The sequence below is a fragment of the Benincasa hispida genome, chromosome 1 (genome assembly GCF_027475165.1).
Source record: "Benincasa hispida cultivar pf3 chromosome 1, pf3_genome.v1.1, whole genome shotgun sequence".
Taxonomy (NCBI): Eukaryota; Viridiplantae; Streptophyta; class Magnoliopsida; order Cucurbitales; family Cucurbitaceae; genus Benincasa; species Benincasa hispida.
In genome coordinates this window covers 81,678,937-81,692,954 of record NC_143478.1, presented here as the reverse complement: position 1 = coordinate 81,692,954, position 14,018 = coordinate 81,678,937, and the positions used below count along the sequence as shown (strand labels likewise).

Below are 14,018 nucleotides of genomic sequence, written 5' to 3'. Positions count from 1 at the left end.
ATTTGTGTAAATATCAATGCGAGAGTAGAAATTTAAAAAAGACATGAAAAACTAATTTCAAATATTGGTAATTAATTATAAAATAAAGGACATAAAATATTTGCATACAAAATAATGGTAAATTGTTTATAATAAAATGTACATGTCTAATACCAAAAAGATGAACTTAGAGCATCTAATCCATAATCTTGGTAATTCTAATAGAAACTACAATATTGCTCCCATGTCATCCTACATTGAAAATATTGAAGATGGTTGCTTAATGAGAATGATATGACTCAAACGACCAATTTATAGACCTTATTGATGGATGCATCTCATTAGTCGATGACCTTTCTCCTTCAAATGGATAACATAACATAATAAAGGCATAAGCCTAAACTTATATAACATAAAATAACATAATAAGGATATAAAAATCATAATAATAAACATAAGAGGGATACAAAAAGCATAACATTAAACATAACATAACATAATATGGATATAAAAGGCATAACATAGTAGAAAATTGATATGTGAAACTATACAATTCATGTAATCAAGACAAGATCATAAAACCAAAAAAAAATTTATTGAGTTAGCATAGCTAATTGCTAAAAATCAAAAGTTTCTTGAAATTTTGAGAAATATCAAAATTTCGAAACATGAACTAACATAGTTAATTGCTAAAAAAAATCGAAAGTTTCTCGAAAATTTGAAAAATATCGAAATTTCAAGATTTTTCGAAATTTCGTCAAAATGGGGAAAATTTTGAAATTTGACCCTATCGAAATTTCAAGATTTCGACTGAAATCTTCTATAGTGTTTGGAAAAACTAATACTAAAATGGTATAATTGATTTAGTTTAGATATCATAGTGTGTAATTAGTACTAAAATTTCGAGATTTTTCGAATTTCGTCAAAATGGGGAAAATTTTGAAATTTGACCCTATCGAAATTTCAAGATTTCGACTGAAATCTTCTATGGTGTTTGGAAAAACTAATACTAAAATGGTATAATTGATTTAGTTTAGATATCATAGTGTTTAATTAGTACTAAAACTTGGGTTAAAACTAATAATAAGTTTTAAAAAAATAAAATATTAACCTTCCTTTTAAAATTAAGAAAGTTCAAGAAATAATTTGAATGATGTGATTTAAATATGAGAGAGGATTTTAATTTTTTTACTAGTTGGGAACATGAAAGATTTGAAAGGAATGTAGTTTTACTCTTTTAAGTTTGGATACTAATGGAAAAAGAAAAGAAAGATGATATGATAATATTATTTTAATTATGATTTTTTTAATTAAAAATTCAAATACGACCATGTTAAATAAATAATTTACTCTAAATCCACTAATCATTTAGTAAAGAAATTTTTTAGGTAAGAATATATAACTTGAAATTTACTTTAGACTTGTTGTAATCGATCTCTACCTTTCTTGCGAGAACAAAAGAATTAATTTGGAATTTGTTATGATACGAAACCAAATCATGAGGTTCCAAATAGTATTAATAATCAATAGAGTAAAAATATTAAAAATGAAAATAAATAACATAAAATAAGAGATAAATCTGATAAGTTGTGTAATAACATTTAATTAAGAAAAAACTAAAAACATATTTTTTGTATGAAAAAAATTAAATATTTAATAAAAATAAGGTAATTCAATCACGGAATAGATGAAGGATAAGAAGGTTTAATACAAAGGAAGCAAAGGAACAAAAAGAAGAAGAAGAAGAATTAGGGTTTTGATTTGTTAATTACCTTAGGCTTCAGAGTGGAACGAAGAAGTTTATTAAGGATGAAGTTTATAATAATATTTGAATAAAACAGAAAGTACTGATAAGTATAGTGTGGAACATCAACTTACTCCTAAAAAGTTGTTGAGTTCGTATTTTAATATTATCTACTTGAAATAATGAATTTTTTCGATAATTATCGAAGTGAAGTTAACTCAATAGCAATTAACACAACCTCTCTGATGTTCAATCTCCTTTCTCCATAAAAATATTACATTAATCTAAATTATAATATTTATCTTTACACTAATAGAAATTAGTGGAAAATATATTTTTGATAGTTAAATTTTGGAAAGTGAGAAAGAAAAAAAATTTCTTTTCTAGTTAAATTGTAAGCTTAGTTTCTAATTTTCTACGTTTTTGTTTACTTAGTTTTCAACTTTTAATTTTGTATTAATTTGATAAGATTGAATAGGTTAATGACATATTAAATGTAAAATTAAATTTTTAAAGACATATTAGATACAAGATTTTTAAGGATGTCTTATATATTTTTTAAATTTCACAATCTTATTATAAACGAAATTGAAAGTTTATAAACTATATTGACACAACTCATATCGTTTGATAACTATTTGATTTTTAAAAAATAATGTTTATTTTCTCTTCATTTCTTACTCGTGGTTTTCATCTCTTATTTTCCTAAATAAACATTTCAAATTTTAATAAAGTAAGAAAAAAGAAAAACAAACAACAACCCTAATAATTTTTTAAAAAAAAATTAAAAACACTTATAAAATGTAAACAACAAATTGACTAGTGAAAGTAGTATTTGTAGACTTAATTTTAAAAAAATTAGACGGTTATAAATGGTTTATTAAATAATAGTCTAAATTGTCTACATATTTCACAAAGAAAATTTAGGAGATTTTTCGATAAATAATAGTCTGAGTTATAATGTTGATTCAACTACCAATTGTAGTATTCCGACAAATTTCATGAAGCATATTTACAAAAAGAATTAAGAATATTGAAAACTTTAAAATCATATATTAATTAAATTTTAAGTAAAGTCTCTCTGAAGGAAACTTCTTGATATGACACAGGATGGAGATTTGTACTTTTCTTTTCTAGAAAAAAAAAAAAAAAATGTTTTTCCTTTTGTCTTTACTTTATCAAATGTGATAATGATGGAGAAATATTTATTTACAAATTCTAATAGGCCCCTTATCTTTTATTTATTTATTTATTTATTATTTTCTCTTACCACATAGAATTGAACTCTAACCTTTTTTTATTATTATTATTAATTGAACTGAATAGCACAGGTTTTTGTGCTACTTGAGCGATATCATTTTAGCATCATTTCGTTTATTTTTGTTGTTTATTATTTTAATACATACCTATTAACTATTATGGGCAAGTTCATTCAAGGTTTCGTAGATATCTCAAAGATGACTATATTTGGTTATGCATGAAAAATGCTATCATAATTTTATGAAAAAAATATATATTTGTATTTAATTTTATATAATGATAATAGATAATTAATGAGAAATTTTCACATATAGAAAAAAGTCAAACTGTTTAGATACCGATAGACTTCTATCAACATCTATCAGGGATAGGTTTCTATTAATTTCTTTCACTAGACGTTGATAGACTTCTATCAGCTTCTATCAAACTATCAAAGAAGATTAAATTTTTTATATTTTATGTAAATAGTTTCCTTTTTTTTTTTTTTTTTTTTGAAAATCTCTTTTAACTAAATATAAAAATATATATCATTCAATATATTGATGAAAGTTAATTAATTAAAAATTAATAATAATTTTAATTCTACCTATATGAAAATGGAGTAATTTATAGTTAAAGTTAACCGATCAATATATTAAATAAACGTTATATTAATTATAATATAATACTTAATCAATTTTATAATTAATTAAGTTCAATATTAGTAATTTTAATTTTAATTTTAATTAAATAATATAAGATAATATATTTTTAATAAACATATGTTATATAAAAAGTGAGAAATGAGATAAAAATACGATATGTTAATAAAAAAAAAATATTAAAAAGTTTTATAGGTTTATAATGAAAAATCAAATTAAAATTAATCTCAATAAATAATTACTTGATTTTAAAAAAAAAAAAATGGGAATCAATTATTGTTATTGAAAATGAATTTTTGTATTAACTCAATTAACTAATCTAGTTTACTAATTAAATATATTTAACATATTATTAATTAATTAAATAATTATTCACGTAAAAAAAGTAATTACATTCATTTAATAAATATTTATTATAAAAAAAATTAAGAAAATATTTTAATAAATTATTATTAATTTATTAAAATAAATATGTATATTAATTTTGTTAAATTAATATTAATTAAGTAATTAACTAACTATATTCAAAATAAAATTAGATGTAAAATTAAAAATAGAGAGAAGGGAAAAGGAAAATCCATAATTTTAGAAGGGAAAAAAGAGAATCCACAATTTTGGAAAGAATAGAAAATTCTTGTCGATAAGAAATAAAGATGTCTGTAAATAATTTATTACCAGATAAAGTATTGAAAGATGTGTATTAATTTTGATGCAAAAAATTCTGCAACCAAATGACAAGTTAGTTCCTTCCCTGCTGTATAGCCTTTCGCCCTCTCCACCACGGCACGCCATCCATAGTCCATAGCGTTGTCCCCCTTCGACTGCCGACTTCCAGCACTCCAACCCGAGCCCTCCTCTCTCCCACTGCCGCACCAACCTTTGTTTTATGTTAATGTTGTCATTAATTGTATTTATACTTTTGCTTATAGAACTTTAGATTAACTTTTTAATCTTATCACTCCACCCTATCCAATAGGGTTATTTGTTTCTTTTCATTTTCATGTTAATTTCAATTTTTGATATAAAACTTTAAAATGTTAATTAAATAATTTTTTAGTTAACCAAGGTAAACAGTATTTTTAATATTTTCTTTAATAAAGTATTTTTAAAGTAATAGATCATATATATCTTTTTAATAAAAACAAGAAAAAAAAAACTAAAATATCTAATATTAATAATTTATATCCTAATTATTAATCGTTAAGTTGAACTTTATATTAGATAGACATCACAGCAATCATGTTCAAAATTTAACACACATAAACAATAAAGTTAATTTTTTAAAAATATTTGTATGTATTCTTTTATTATAAATTTTATTATTAATAGTCATATTAATTTCAACCAAATATATTATTGTTGTTATTATTATCGTTATTAAATTGCGCAACACACAAGTAGAAGATCTAGATTCAAAAAATGAGTGGAATACATCTTTTTATTTTTATTTACAAAAATATGAATTTAAGTTGCAAATACTTTTTCAAATGTTTTTCAATGACAACGAACTATAATTATTTCGTTGGAATCATGTATTTTTAAGTTTACGATATTTTTTGTATGCTATCATGGGAGATTTTTTTCATTAACATTGTTAATTTTAGAACTTATTAGGAAAAGTGATTGTTTTGAAACTTATTACAAGGATTCAACACGTCCAACAATTGCTAAAATAAAACAAAAAAATGTCACATCCCATAAACTTGAAAATTCTAATTACATATGAAAAAAATACAGTATCTTATACCAAGGATCCTCCTCGCCTTCCAGAAGTAATCGACTGGTTCTCTACCAGACTTGATTTTGCCCACATAACCAGTAAGATTGAGAGGAAAAAGAGGGTTTCCAGAAAAAGATTATCAGTATTTTAATCCAGGATGAGAGACTGGAAAATGATGGTGTCAATTAATAATGATTAGAAAAAATATTGGGGAAGTGAAGTGGATAATAATTCCATGGATTGCCTCAATGAAGTTCAGAGGCTAAGAATTAAAAACTAGGAATATCCTTTTGGCTACAATTTTGAGATGGAGAAAAAGGAGCGATTCCCACCTCGACTACAAATTACACCTAAAGCCGTGTTAATCAAAATGCATTCTTGAGGAAACTGTTTCACATGTATCCACCAATTGCGTTTGCAAACAATGTCAGGTTGCAAGATTTCAGGGCCAATAATAGATTCCATCCTTCTGCCTTTTGTTTCCAACTTGCTGACGGGAGAATGTTTTCTAATTACATCTTTCAGGCAGCCAAATCATATGCTTCGAGATCGACAGACCTACCTACCTACCTACCTTAAACGAGAACCGGATGGACGGCTTTGCTCATAACCACCAGGGACAAAAACAGGGAGTTGGTTTGAAGCTGAGTCCCTTTTGAATCTCGACTCACGAGATAGATTCATTGCCATTCTATCTTGGCTCTCTCTCGAATTCGAGACCCTGTCATTTCTTAGACTATCTCGAGAAGGGACGTTCACTAGAGGACCACCAAAGAAAATGGAATCTCCAGTGTACATTAACTTCTCTGCTTGCTGCAGTGGAGCTTTTGTGTTTGATGAAGATGGTGTAGGTTGCAATGGAGCAACTGGCTTTCTAGCGTTGTTGCTTGTTTCAGCATTTAAATTCGGCAAACCGATCTGCACAGATGATCGAGTAGGACGAGTTTCTGAAGCTGATGCAGGGACTGAGACATACCTCCCAGCTTCTTGGTCCCAGACAACCGATGTCTTTCTGACATCTCTGAGAAGAGAAGTAGCCGGGGCTGAAAGCAGTAATGGATCAGTAGTGCTTCCCCTCTGAGCAACCTTATCATCAAACCCAGAAGTATGTGATCTTGGGTCGGTGACAATAGGGTAGGATCCCTTGGAAGGATACGGACGTCCAGGAACTAGGCTGGGAAGCGACGAAGCAGCACTAAAACGACCCAGACCATTACCATGTGGGAGAGGACTGAGGGTGACTGTTTCATGCACATGGCTTGGACTACTGAAGCTACTCACGCTCTGTGTTCTGGTTTCATAATCATCCCGACTAGCTTGACTCGGAGCCAAAGAATTTCTTATGGGAGAGAGCCTAAGATCATTCTTAATCTCTTTATTTGCACCAGTGTCAGTGCTCACGCTACTTCTAACACTCACGTTGCCACTGGAGCTCAATTCAGTATCTGGGAAACGACGGTTATCAAGTGGCCTCAGAACAGATGATGATGCTCTAGCTTTGGCTGCGGCCTTCATGGCCTCATTAGAGTCCAGTTTTGCAAGCTTCCAAGCACTAAGACGAACGGCTCTTTTGGGTGCTTTTGGACCTCTTTCTGAAGCTCCGGCTGCATCTGGGTCCACAGTTGATGGTACCATTCCTGGCTCCAGGTGAGGCACCACTTCATCCTAATGCATTTAAGTGGGCTTCGTTATTAGAAAGAAGCTGTTTTTATTTTTTTAAAGAAAGTAGGAAGAAGCTTGTGAAGTGGGTGAAGCATGCACAAATTCCCCGTGGATAAAATAGAAATATGACCGCATTGAAGCAAAAATGCCAACCTCAGTGTGATGTATTATTCATCAGCACATGCAGGGTTACGGAGACATAATTAATGAAAGACCTTGAACTAGACTTTGTCATTGTCCCATGGCTTCACACTAGTACATTATAGTATTAAAAATTATACTAAAATTTAATTGTTCCATCTTTTTAATTGAAAACCTCTTTACGTTAAGTTACACTGATTTATTATGCTCTAATTTTACCAAAGCCGTACTCCAACTTTTCCCTTTCCTAATTTAGACAATCAAACTGGAGCAAGTACAAAATGACTATCAACCTATGTTTAAGAACTAATAAATAAAATTATCAGCTGTCAGGTCACGTAAAAAAAATATTTAAGTTTATAGAAAAAATGAAAACGAATAACCAAAAAGTGTAGAGGAGAAATGTAGGTTTTCTTACAGAAGAATAAAATGACTTATGAAAATACCTGATAATCAACAAAAACTCTTGGAGGTGTACACCATGCCCCTTTGTACTGTAAACCAAGAGAACTTCCACCACTCAAACCAGTGGTAGCAGATCCAGATGGAGAGTACATTATGTTTGGCAATTCCTCGTCAACAGAAGCTCCAGCAGGGGCCTCGCTTGTAGCCCTCATTGCAACAACATATTCATAGGTTGTAATACCCTATTTCAACACATGTAGTAAAATAATTGATGAAATCCAAGCACCAGGTAAACTGTCTCATCCATGATACATTAGTTTTCAGAATTGATCAAAGATATTGATAAAACTATTTTGATTTTAAATGTAGCAGTATTTATTGGACTATTAACCCATACCACTATTTCCCAAGATGGAACAAAGATGGAGAATGAAAAAGGAATTTATGCTCTCACCACTGACCTTTTTAATTAATATCATGTGGAAGAAGAAAAGTTCGCCCAAAGGGATACAAGCTAGCATGGAAACTGCTGTACATATAGCCTGGATAAAACCAAATTCAGATTGGCAATTAGCGCTTGGCTTCAGTAAGCTACAAAACTATTGCCTTCACTATCAGATAAAATTACTTAATTTTTCCTTACCACAACTGTCGCAAAAGGGGCACGAGAAAAGCCATTTCCAAGTCGATCAATAATTTCAGTTTCCGTGCCTTTTTTATTAACAAAACAACGCACTAAAACAGCAATACCAACTCCAGCTTCAACAACGAGCTAAACCACAAAGGTAAAGAGTAATTAATAGCAAAAAGAGAGAGTGTATGCTATGATTTAATACTATCCAGTTTTTAGTACTTACCCAAACAAGACTTACTGCCATAAGAGAAATAAATGTGATATAGTTTTTCTGCCCCACACAGTTATTGAGCCACTGCAACCACGATGAAAAGACGGTCAATCTCCAATTAAAAACGTAAAGAAAATTAAAATAAAAAACAAACTAGATGATTTTAAAAAACCAAAGATATACCCGACAATGGTGATCAAAACCATCAACACATTTATCACAACTTCTACAATGTTTGCTGAACTTGCGCACCTGCAATACACAAGTATTCAAAGGTCATAAAATCGAAATATAAAGTTTTGTGATAATAGATGCATGCAGCCAATTTTAAAATAAGTATCCAAGTAAATCTTGGGGGGAAGGGGAAGGTACGTCACCCCAAAAATGCATTTTGCAAAAATCTGTTGCTAAATGATACTGCCAAACCTAGTAAATGGAAAAGTAAATATAACCGAGCATGTTAGCTTCGGTTGAAGAGGTGAATTCTTCATGGAACTTTCTAATGCTTGAAGCATATAAAAATCAATTGCCATGCAAGCCAATCACAAGTCCATGCAACAAATGTAGAATGATATTATTGGTCCTCTTTACAAGCTCTGTACCTTTACTCCTTTAGATTCATTGAACAATATTGATTTGACAGATGCACGAGTATCCTTGTAAAGCTTGGATAGAACATTATTATATCAAGTAACCTACCTATTAAAGAAGAAGAAGACAACGAATCTGAGGCCCAGAAGCTCTAATGATGCCTTAGGTCTGATACTTCTAAATTACTATCAGCACCGACACTTCGTTCTCAGAGTCAGACACAGATACGTCTAGACACACTTCAAACTCGGGAGATTTCATTTTCTAATTTTGGACCGGGTTTGGACACACTTTGGATTTGGGAGATTCTCTTATAGATTGAGTCTTTATATATTGATCAATCCTAGGATATTAGGATGACATCCTCTAGTCATAGCCTACTAAATCTTTTTGTACTTTGAAGGATTCAAATATCATTAATTGACTTAATTCTATATGTTTTAATGAAATATAGTTTGTTTTTAGGTTAAATTTACGTGTTTTATCTATAAAGAAGTATTGATATATCAATACACACACTATATACTACATATATATATATATATAAAGAAAGAGAGGAAAAAATGTGTCTCAACGTGTCCGTGTCCGTGTCCTATTTTTTAAGAAACTAATGAGTCGTCATGTCTATATCCTGACGTGTCATATCTCGTATCCGTGTTCGTGCTCCTTAGGGTAAAGATATAGTTGTATCTAGTAGAGTGGAAGTGGTAATTGAATAGTAGTTTACATCTCAAAACAAATGGCCTATAAATCATTGTAGGTAATTTTAAATAATCACGTGTTTCCAAGAAAGGTAGTTTTTCTTTAAAATATAAGTTTCCAGGAAAAGTACTGTTCTCTTCGTTCAATACAAATTAGGAACAATCTTGATGAGAACAATACCAATAATGCATAAATGTCACTATGGGAACCTTAGAATTTCTTTCTGATTGTGATTATCTTCTAAAAATAGGTTGGTCACGTTTCAAAAACTTGACAATATTCAATGATTATATAAAACTGGGACTAGAAACATGAGACAAAGAAGTATAAGCAAAATATTAACATGTGTGTTTCTTATCAAAAAAAAAAAACATTTATTGTTCTGACAGGACTATGATACTTTACCAATTTTTACTTGAGAACTACAATAGCACATCCAAACCAAATACCTCAGCATTGCACAATGTGCAAAATAAAGCATCCTCGGCAGCACTTAGAGGGTCTGCCGCTCCATCCCTTTTTCGACAATCTTCATGCACAAATAGTGCGCAACAAATTAGTCCAATGTTATCAGCGCTACGAATTGTTGGTCGTTCCACTGGATTGTCTACTGCACCAATTTCTCCTACAGAACCTTTCTTACTCATATTAGCTCCTGATATGGAACTTCTGGAAGCTGATGAAGCAGAAGAATGTCTACCATTGACAATTTCATCTAAATTATGTGGTAGACCCTTCGATGATAAACCTTGATTATTATCGGGGGCTGTCACCCGATTATCAAACTTAGACATAATACCAGGGTCGGCTGGATTAATAGCAGTGCATCTCACGTAAAGAATGAATACAAGGAGTGCCTGCAATTCGATGCAAAGATTGAGAGAATGAATGAAAGTGATTTCCCACAATTTAAGTGGAACACAAAATGCTCTGATGATAGATGGTTTGGAAAAATATTCTATTTTACAAATACAAGCACGATCAATCTAAAGGATGCTCTAGTTTACAGGGATCACTAATCCACTCCTCAATATTCTAAATCCACCACCGTTCAAAAATTGATAGCTTTTTTATATAATAATAGACAAAAGGTGCTTGCGTTACCAAAAACTGATAGTTAATGCAATAAATGTTCTTATCCAAAAAATAGTGAGTGCTATAAGTGAACAGTTCTTAGAAAATATGCCATTGAAAAAGGTGAAATGTCCAGAAATCGAGCTAGGAAGAAACCTCAAATAGATCAAACTTTCAGAATCTACAAGCTGGAAAATTATTCTCCACAACAAGTGTAAATAATAATGCATACCACCGGTGAATAAACGCCAACCAATATGTACTCCCACACACGGCCTCCGAGGAATGGAGCAAAGAAAGCATAAAACGCCACCACTAGCAAGCAAAACACTGTGATTGCAACAACCTAATATTTTAAGAAAAAAACTATTAGAAAGAAACTCAAAGCAGGCATAATACTGAGAACAGATTGTTTGTGACATAAAATAGATAATTTTTTCAGAAGGGAAACAAAGTGACAATTTTTTAAAATGAAAACAACAAATGTTAGTAGCTCGATAATAGGTAAAAAGCAAATAAAGAAAAAATAAGAAAGACTTCAAGTTTCTGAACTACATTCCTAGCTTCAACTGTACAAACCAATGACACGGCTTCTGGTACGCATTTCAACACTTGAAACAGTGCTCCACATAATATTAAAACTGAATGTTGAAGTTCAAACTTCAGACTTTCACTTTGCCTAGTTTGAGATTGATAATAGAAATAAAAAGCATAAAATCCCTTATATTTCCCTCCCGCAAGTTCCATCCATGTGTCCAAACCTGGCTCCAGAAAACCAATCGTTCTCTAACTTTGTGTAAATGATCCAACATGGATTTACCCAAGAAAGCTTGCTACCAATTATCAAATGCCCCATCCCTTGGCCAAATCTCCAAGGGCGAAAATGGGGAGAAAAATAGACCGCGAACGAAAATCCCATCGTGATATCACAAGCTGCAGTATCACACACAACTCGAGAAATGAAGCTACAATATTTCTTCTCGCTTCTCTCTGTAGCCTATCAGACCAAAATCCCAGTCTTAACTACTAGATGAGACACATTGGAAAATAATAAGAATAATAATAACAATCTCCACGTCGTTACTCTGAGTAAAGCTGCAGACATCAGCAACAAACAAACCCCATAAGAAAATCAATTTTCAAACAAACAACCCACCCCAACTGAGCCATTTCCCGAGAGAGAGAGCACACATTGGCAGAATAAAACCCTAAAACTGTGAAAGCAAAAACCCACAACAGGAAGAAGAAACAAACTGAAAACGATCGCATAGAAGAGTACCTGAAAAGTATGAGCAGGCAGTTGCCATCCATGTTTTCTCACCATAACTCCACAATCGAAACACCACACACTAGCGAAGTAAGTACAAACCCACTCTCACACTCCCGACGGCTGGCCGGCGAGAAGAAGAGAGAGAAACCAAAATCGAGAGAGAGGGAGAGAGAGAGAGAGGGAGTTAGTCTCTATAGCAGGTGAAAGCGAGTCCTCGAAAGAGAGGATCAGAGTGGAAGCGGCGAAGTAGTGAAAAAGAACGGCAGATGGAAGAGAAGGGCGTCAAGGCGAGCGTTGACAAAGAATCTCGAGAATAGGAGTGCAAGGTTTAATGGTTGTATTTAATTAAATCCTTATTTCATTTTTATTAAATTATTAGTTAGTTACAATTGGGTTTTATTTTAATTTTATGGTATTAAAGCTTCTAAAGTTAATTGGCAAATATATGTTTGGCAAGCCATAGTTCGAAGATATGAAACTAAAAAAAATTATTACATTAGATGTCAAAAATCAATTTTATATCTATTAAATCACTTCATTTTTAAAACTTTTGAACTTAACTTCTTAATTTAAAAGTTCACAAGATAAAAATAAAAATTTAGACATTTTTTTTAAATTAAATAATTAAATTATCGGAAATTTTAAAAATTAAGATTATTGTTTGATAATCATTTGGTTTTTAAAAATGATGTTTGTTTCACATGAATTTTATATTCTTTATGACAAGATATGAAGTTTTTAGTCAATTTTAAAAATAAAAAAAAAAATTAAAATTAAAATTAAAAAAAAAAAAAAAAAAAAAAAGTTTTATATTAGTTTTCAATTTTTTTTGTTTGGATTTTGAAAATCTTTTAAGATGTAGACAATAAAACTTTTATAGATGGAAATGATGTTTATAGGCTTAAGTTAATGTTATGTTATATTTATAAGTTTAGTTTAGGTTCTTTATTTAATTGGAATGGATAGGTTTAGATTTATTTGGTATCAGAGTGTAATTTGGTCAGCGATAAGTGACATTTTGTTCAATGATAAGTGACGTGGTCTTTCTCTTTAAGGGTTTGAGGTTCAATTTCATGCATGGGTGTTTGTCATGCTTAAAAAAAGTAAAAATAAAAACGATAAAATGTAGGTGCATCCTAGGTATCACCATTTTTTGTGCATCATTTTTCACCATTCACATCTAAAAATATATTAAAATATTTCAAAAAAGAAAAAGACAGGATTTGTTACATAATAAGTTATGATTTGACAATTTATTAGGATGTACAAAGATAAATAATGTCTAAGATGCACATAAGTATTTTTCAAATAAAAGATAATTATGGAGTCGTGAGTTAGGTAAGAGAATGAGATGATACTTTTGGTGGGAAGGAAGAGACGTTGTTTAAAGGTTGAAATATAAAAGACTATAATCAATATGAAGTGTGTTGGACGATATGATTAAAACTATATATATGTTTTATTTAATTAACTTATAATCAATATGAAATGTGTTGGATACAATTGAAAATGTTTGGAGCATAATTTCATGGATTGAAATATAAAAATTTAAAAGAATGTTTTTTATCTAAATATTAGACATGAAGTTAATAATTAAAGACATAAATGGTATAGATGAAAGTATGATGTTTTCATTTTTATGAAACCACGTTGTATCTATTAAAATATTGAGAACAATTATTTGTTTTTAAGAAGAAGAAGAAGAAGATAGCAGTAAACAATTATTTATTTTTAAGATAAGACAAAATATAATTATTTTTATGCAGAATTTTGTTCCTATTGAATTTTTTAAAAACATCCATAAAATCCAACATTTTGCACATTTGAAGTTGTTATTGTTATACGAGAAAATAAATCTATAATAAACTATCTACTGATCTCTAATTTTGGAGAAAAAACTTCAAATAGTTTATTAGGTTGTATTTACATGATTATTTTAATAAGTTATTGATAAATAGTTATATCTCATTTCTATAAAAAAAAA

At 30.1% G+C, this 14,018-nt stretch overlaps 1 protein-coding gene across 3 annotated transcripts; it reads right to left on the bottom strand.

The window, feature by feature from the left end:
* Positions 1-5,504: 5,504 nt before the first annotated feature.
* LOC120085400 (putative protein S-acyltransferase 19) lies at positions 5,505-12,357 on the bottom strand. 3 transcript variants are annotated; one of them, XM_039041357.2, is made up of 9 exons: positions 12,044-12,357; positions 10,997-11,110; positions 10,140-10,547; positions 8,581-8,649; positions 8,410-8,481; positions 8,196-8,324; positions 8,014-8,094; positions 7,594-7,794; positions 5,505-7,009 (listed from the first exon to the last, which is right to left on the bottom strand). In XM_039041357.2, exons 1-9 carry the CDS (start codon positions 12,086-12,088, stop codon positions 5,915-5,917), a joined length of 2,214 nt encoding a protein of 737 aa, XP_038897285.1. In that variant the 5' UTR covers positions 12,089-12,357; the 3' UTR covers positions 5,505-5,914. The 3 variants fall into 3 exon arrangements, with proteins under 3 accessions (XP_038897285.1, XP_090163953.1, XP_090163952.1); XM_090307827.1 differs by having other exon boundaries at positions 10,997-11,761; positions 12,044-12,282; XM_090307826.1 differs by having other exon boundaries at positions 10,997-11,859; positions 12,044-12,259.
* Positions 12,358-14,018: the final 1,661 nt, after the last annotated feature.

Bases quoted from the DNA above. Each gene is read 5' to 3' on its own strand.
- LOC120085400 (XM_039041357.2), bottom strand. From the start codon at position 12,088: ATGGTGAGAAAACATGGATGGCAACTGCCTGCTCATACTTTTCAG. The intron at 8,650-10,139 runs GTATTTGGTTTG...TGTGTATTGCAG, and splicing joins GCACATTGTGCAATGCTGAG to GTGCGCAAGTTCAGCAAACA. The intron at 7,010-7,593 runs GTATTTTCATAA...TAAATGCATTAG, and splicing joins GAGTTTTTGTTGATTATCAG to GATGAAGTGGTGCCTCACCT.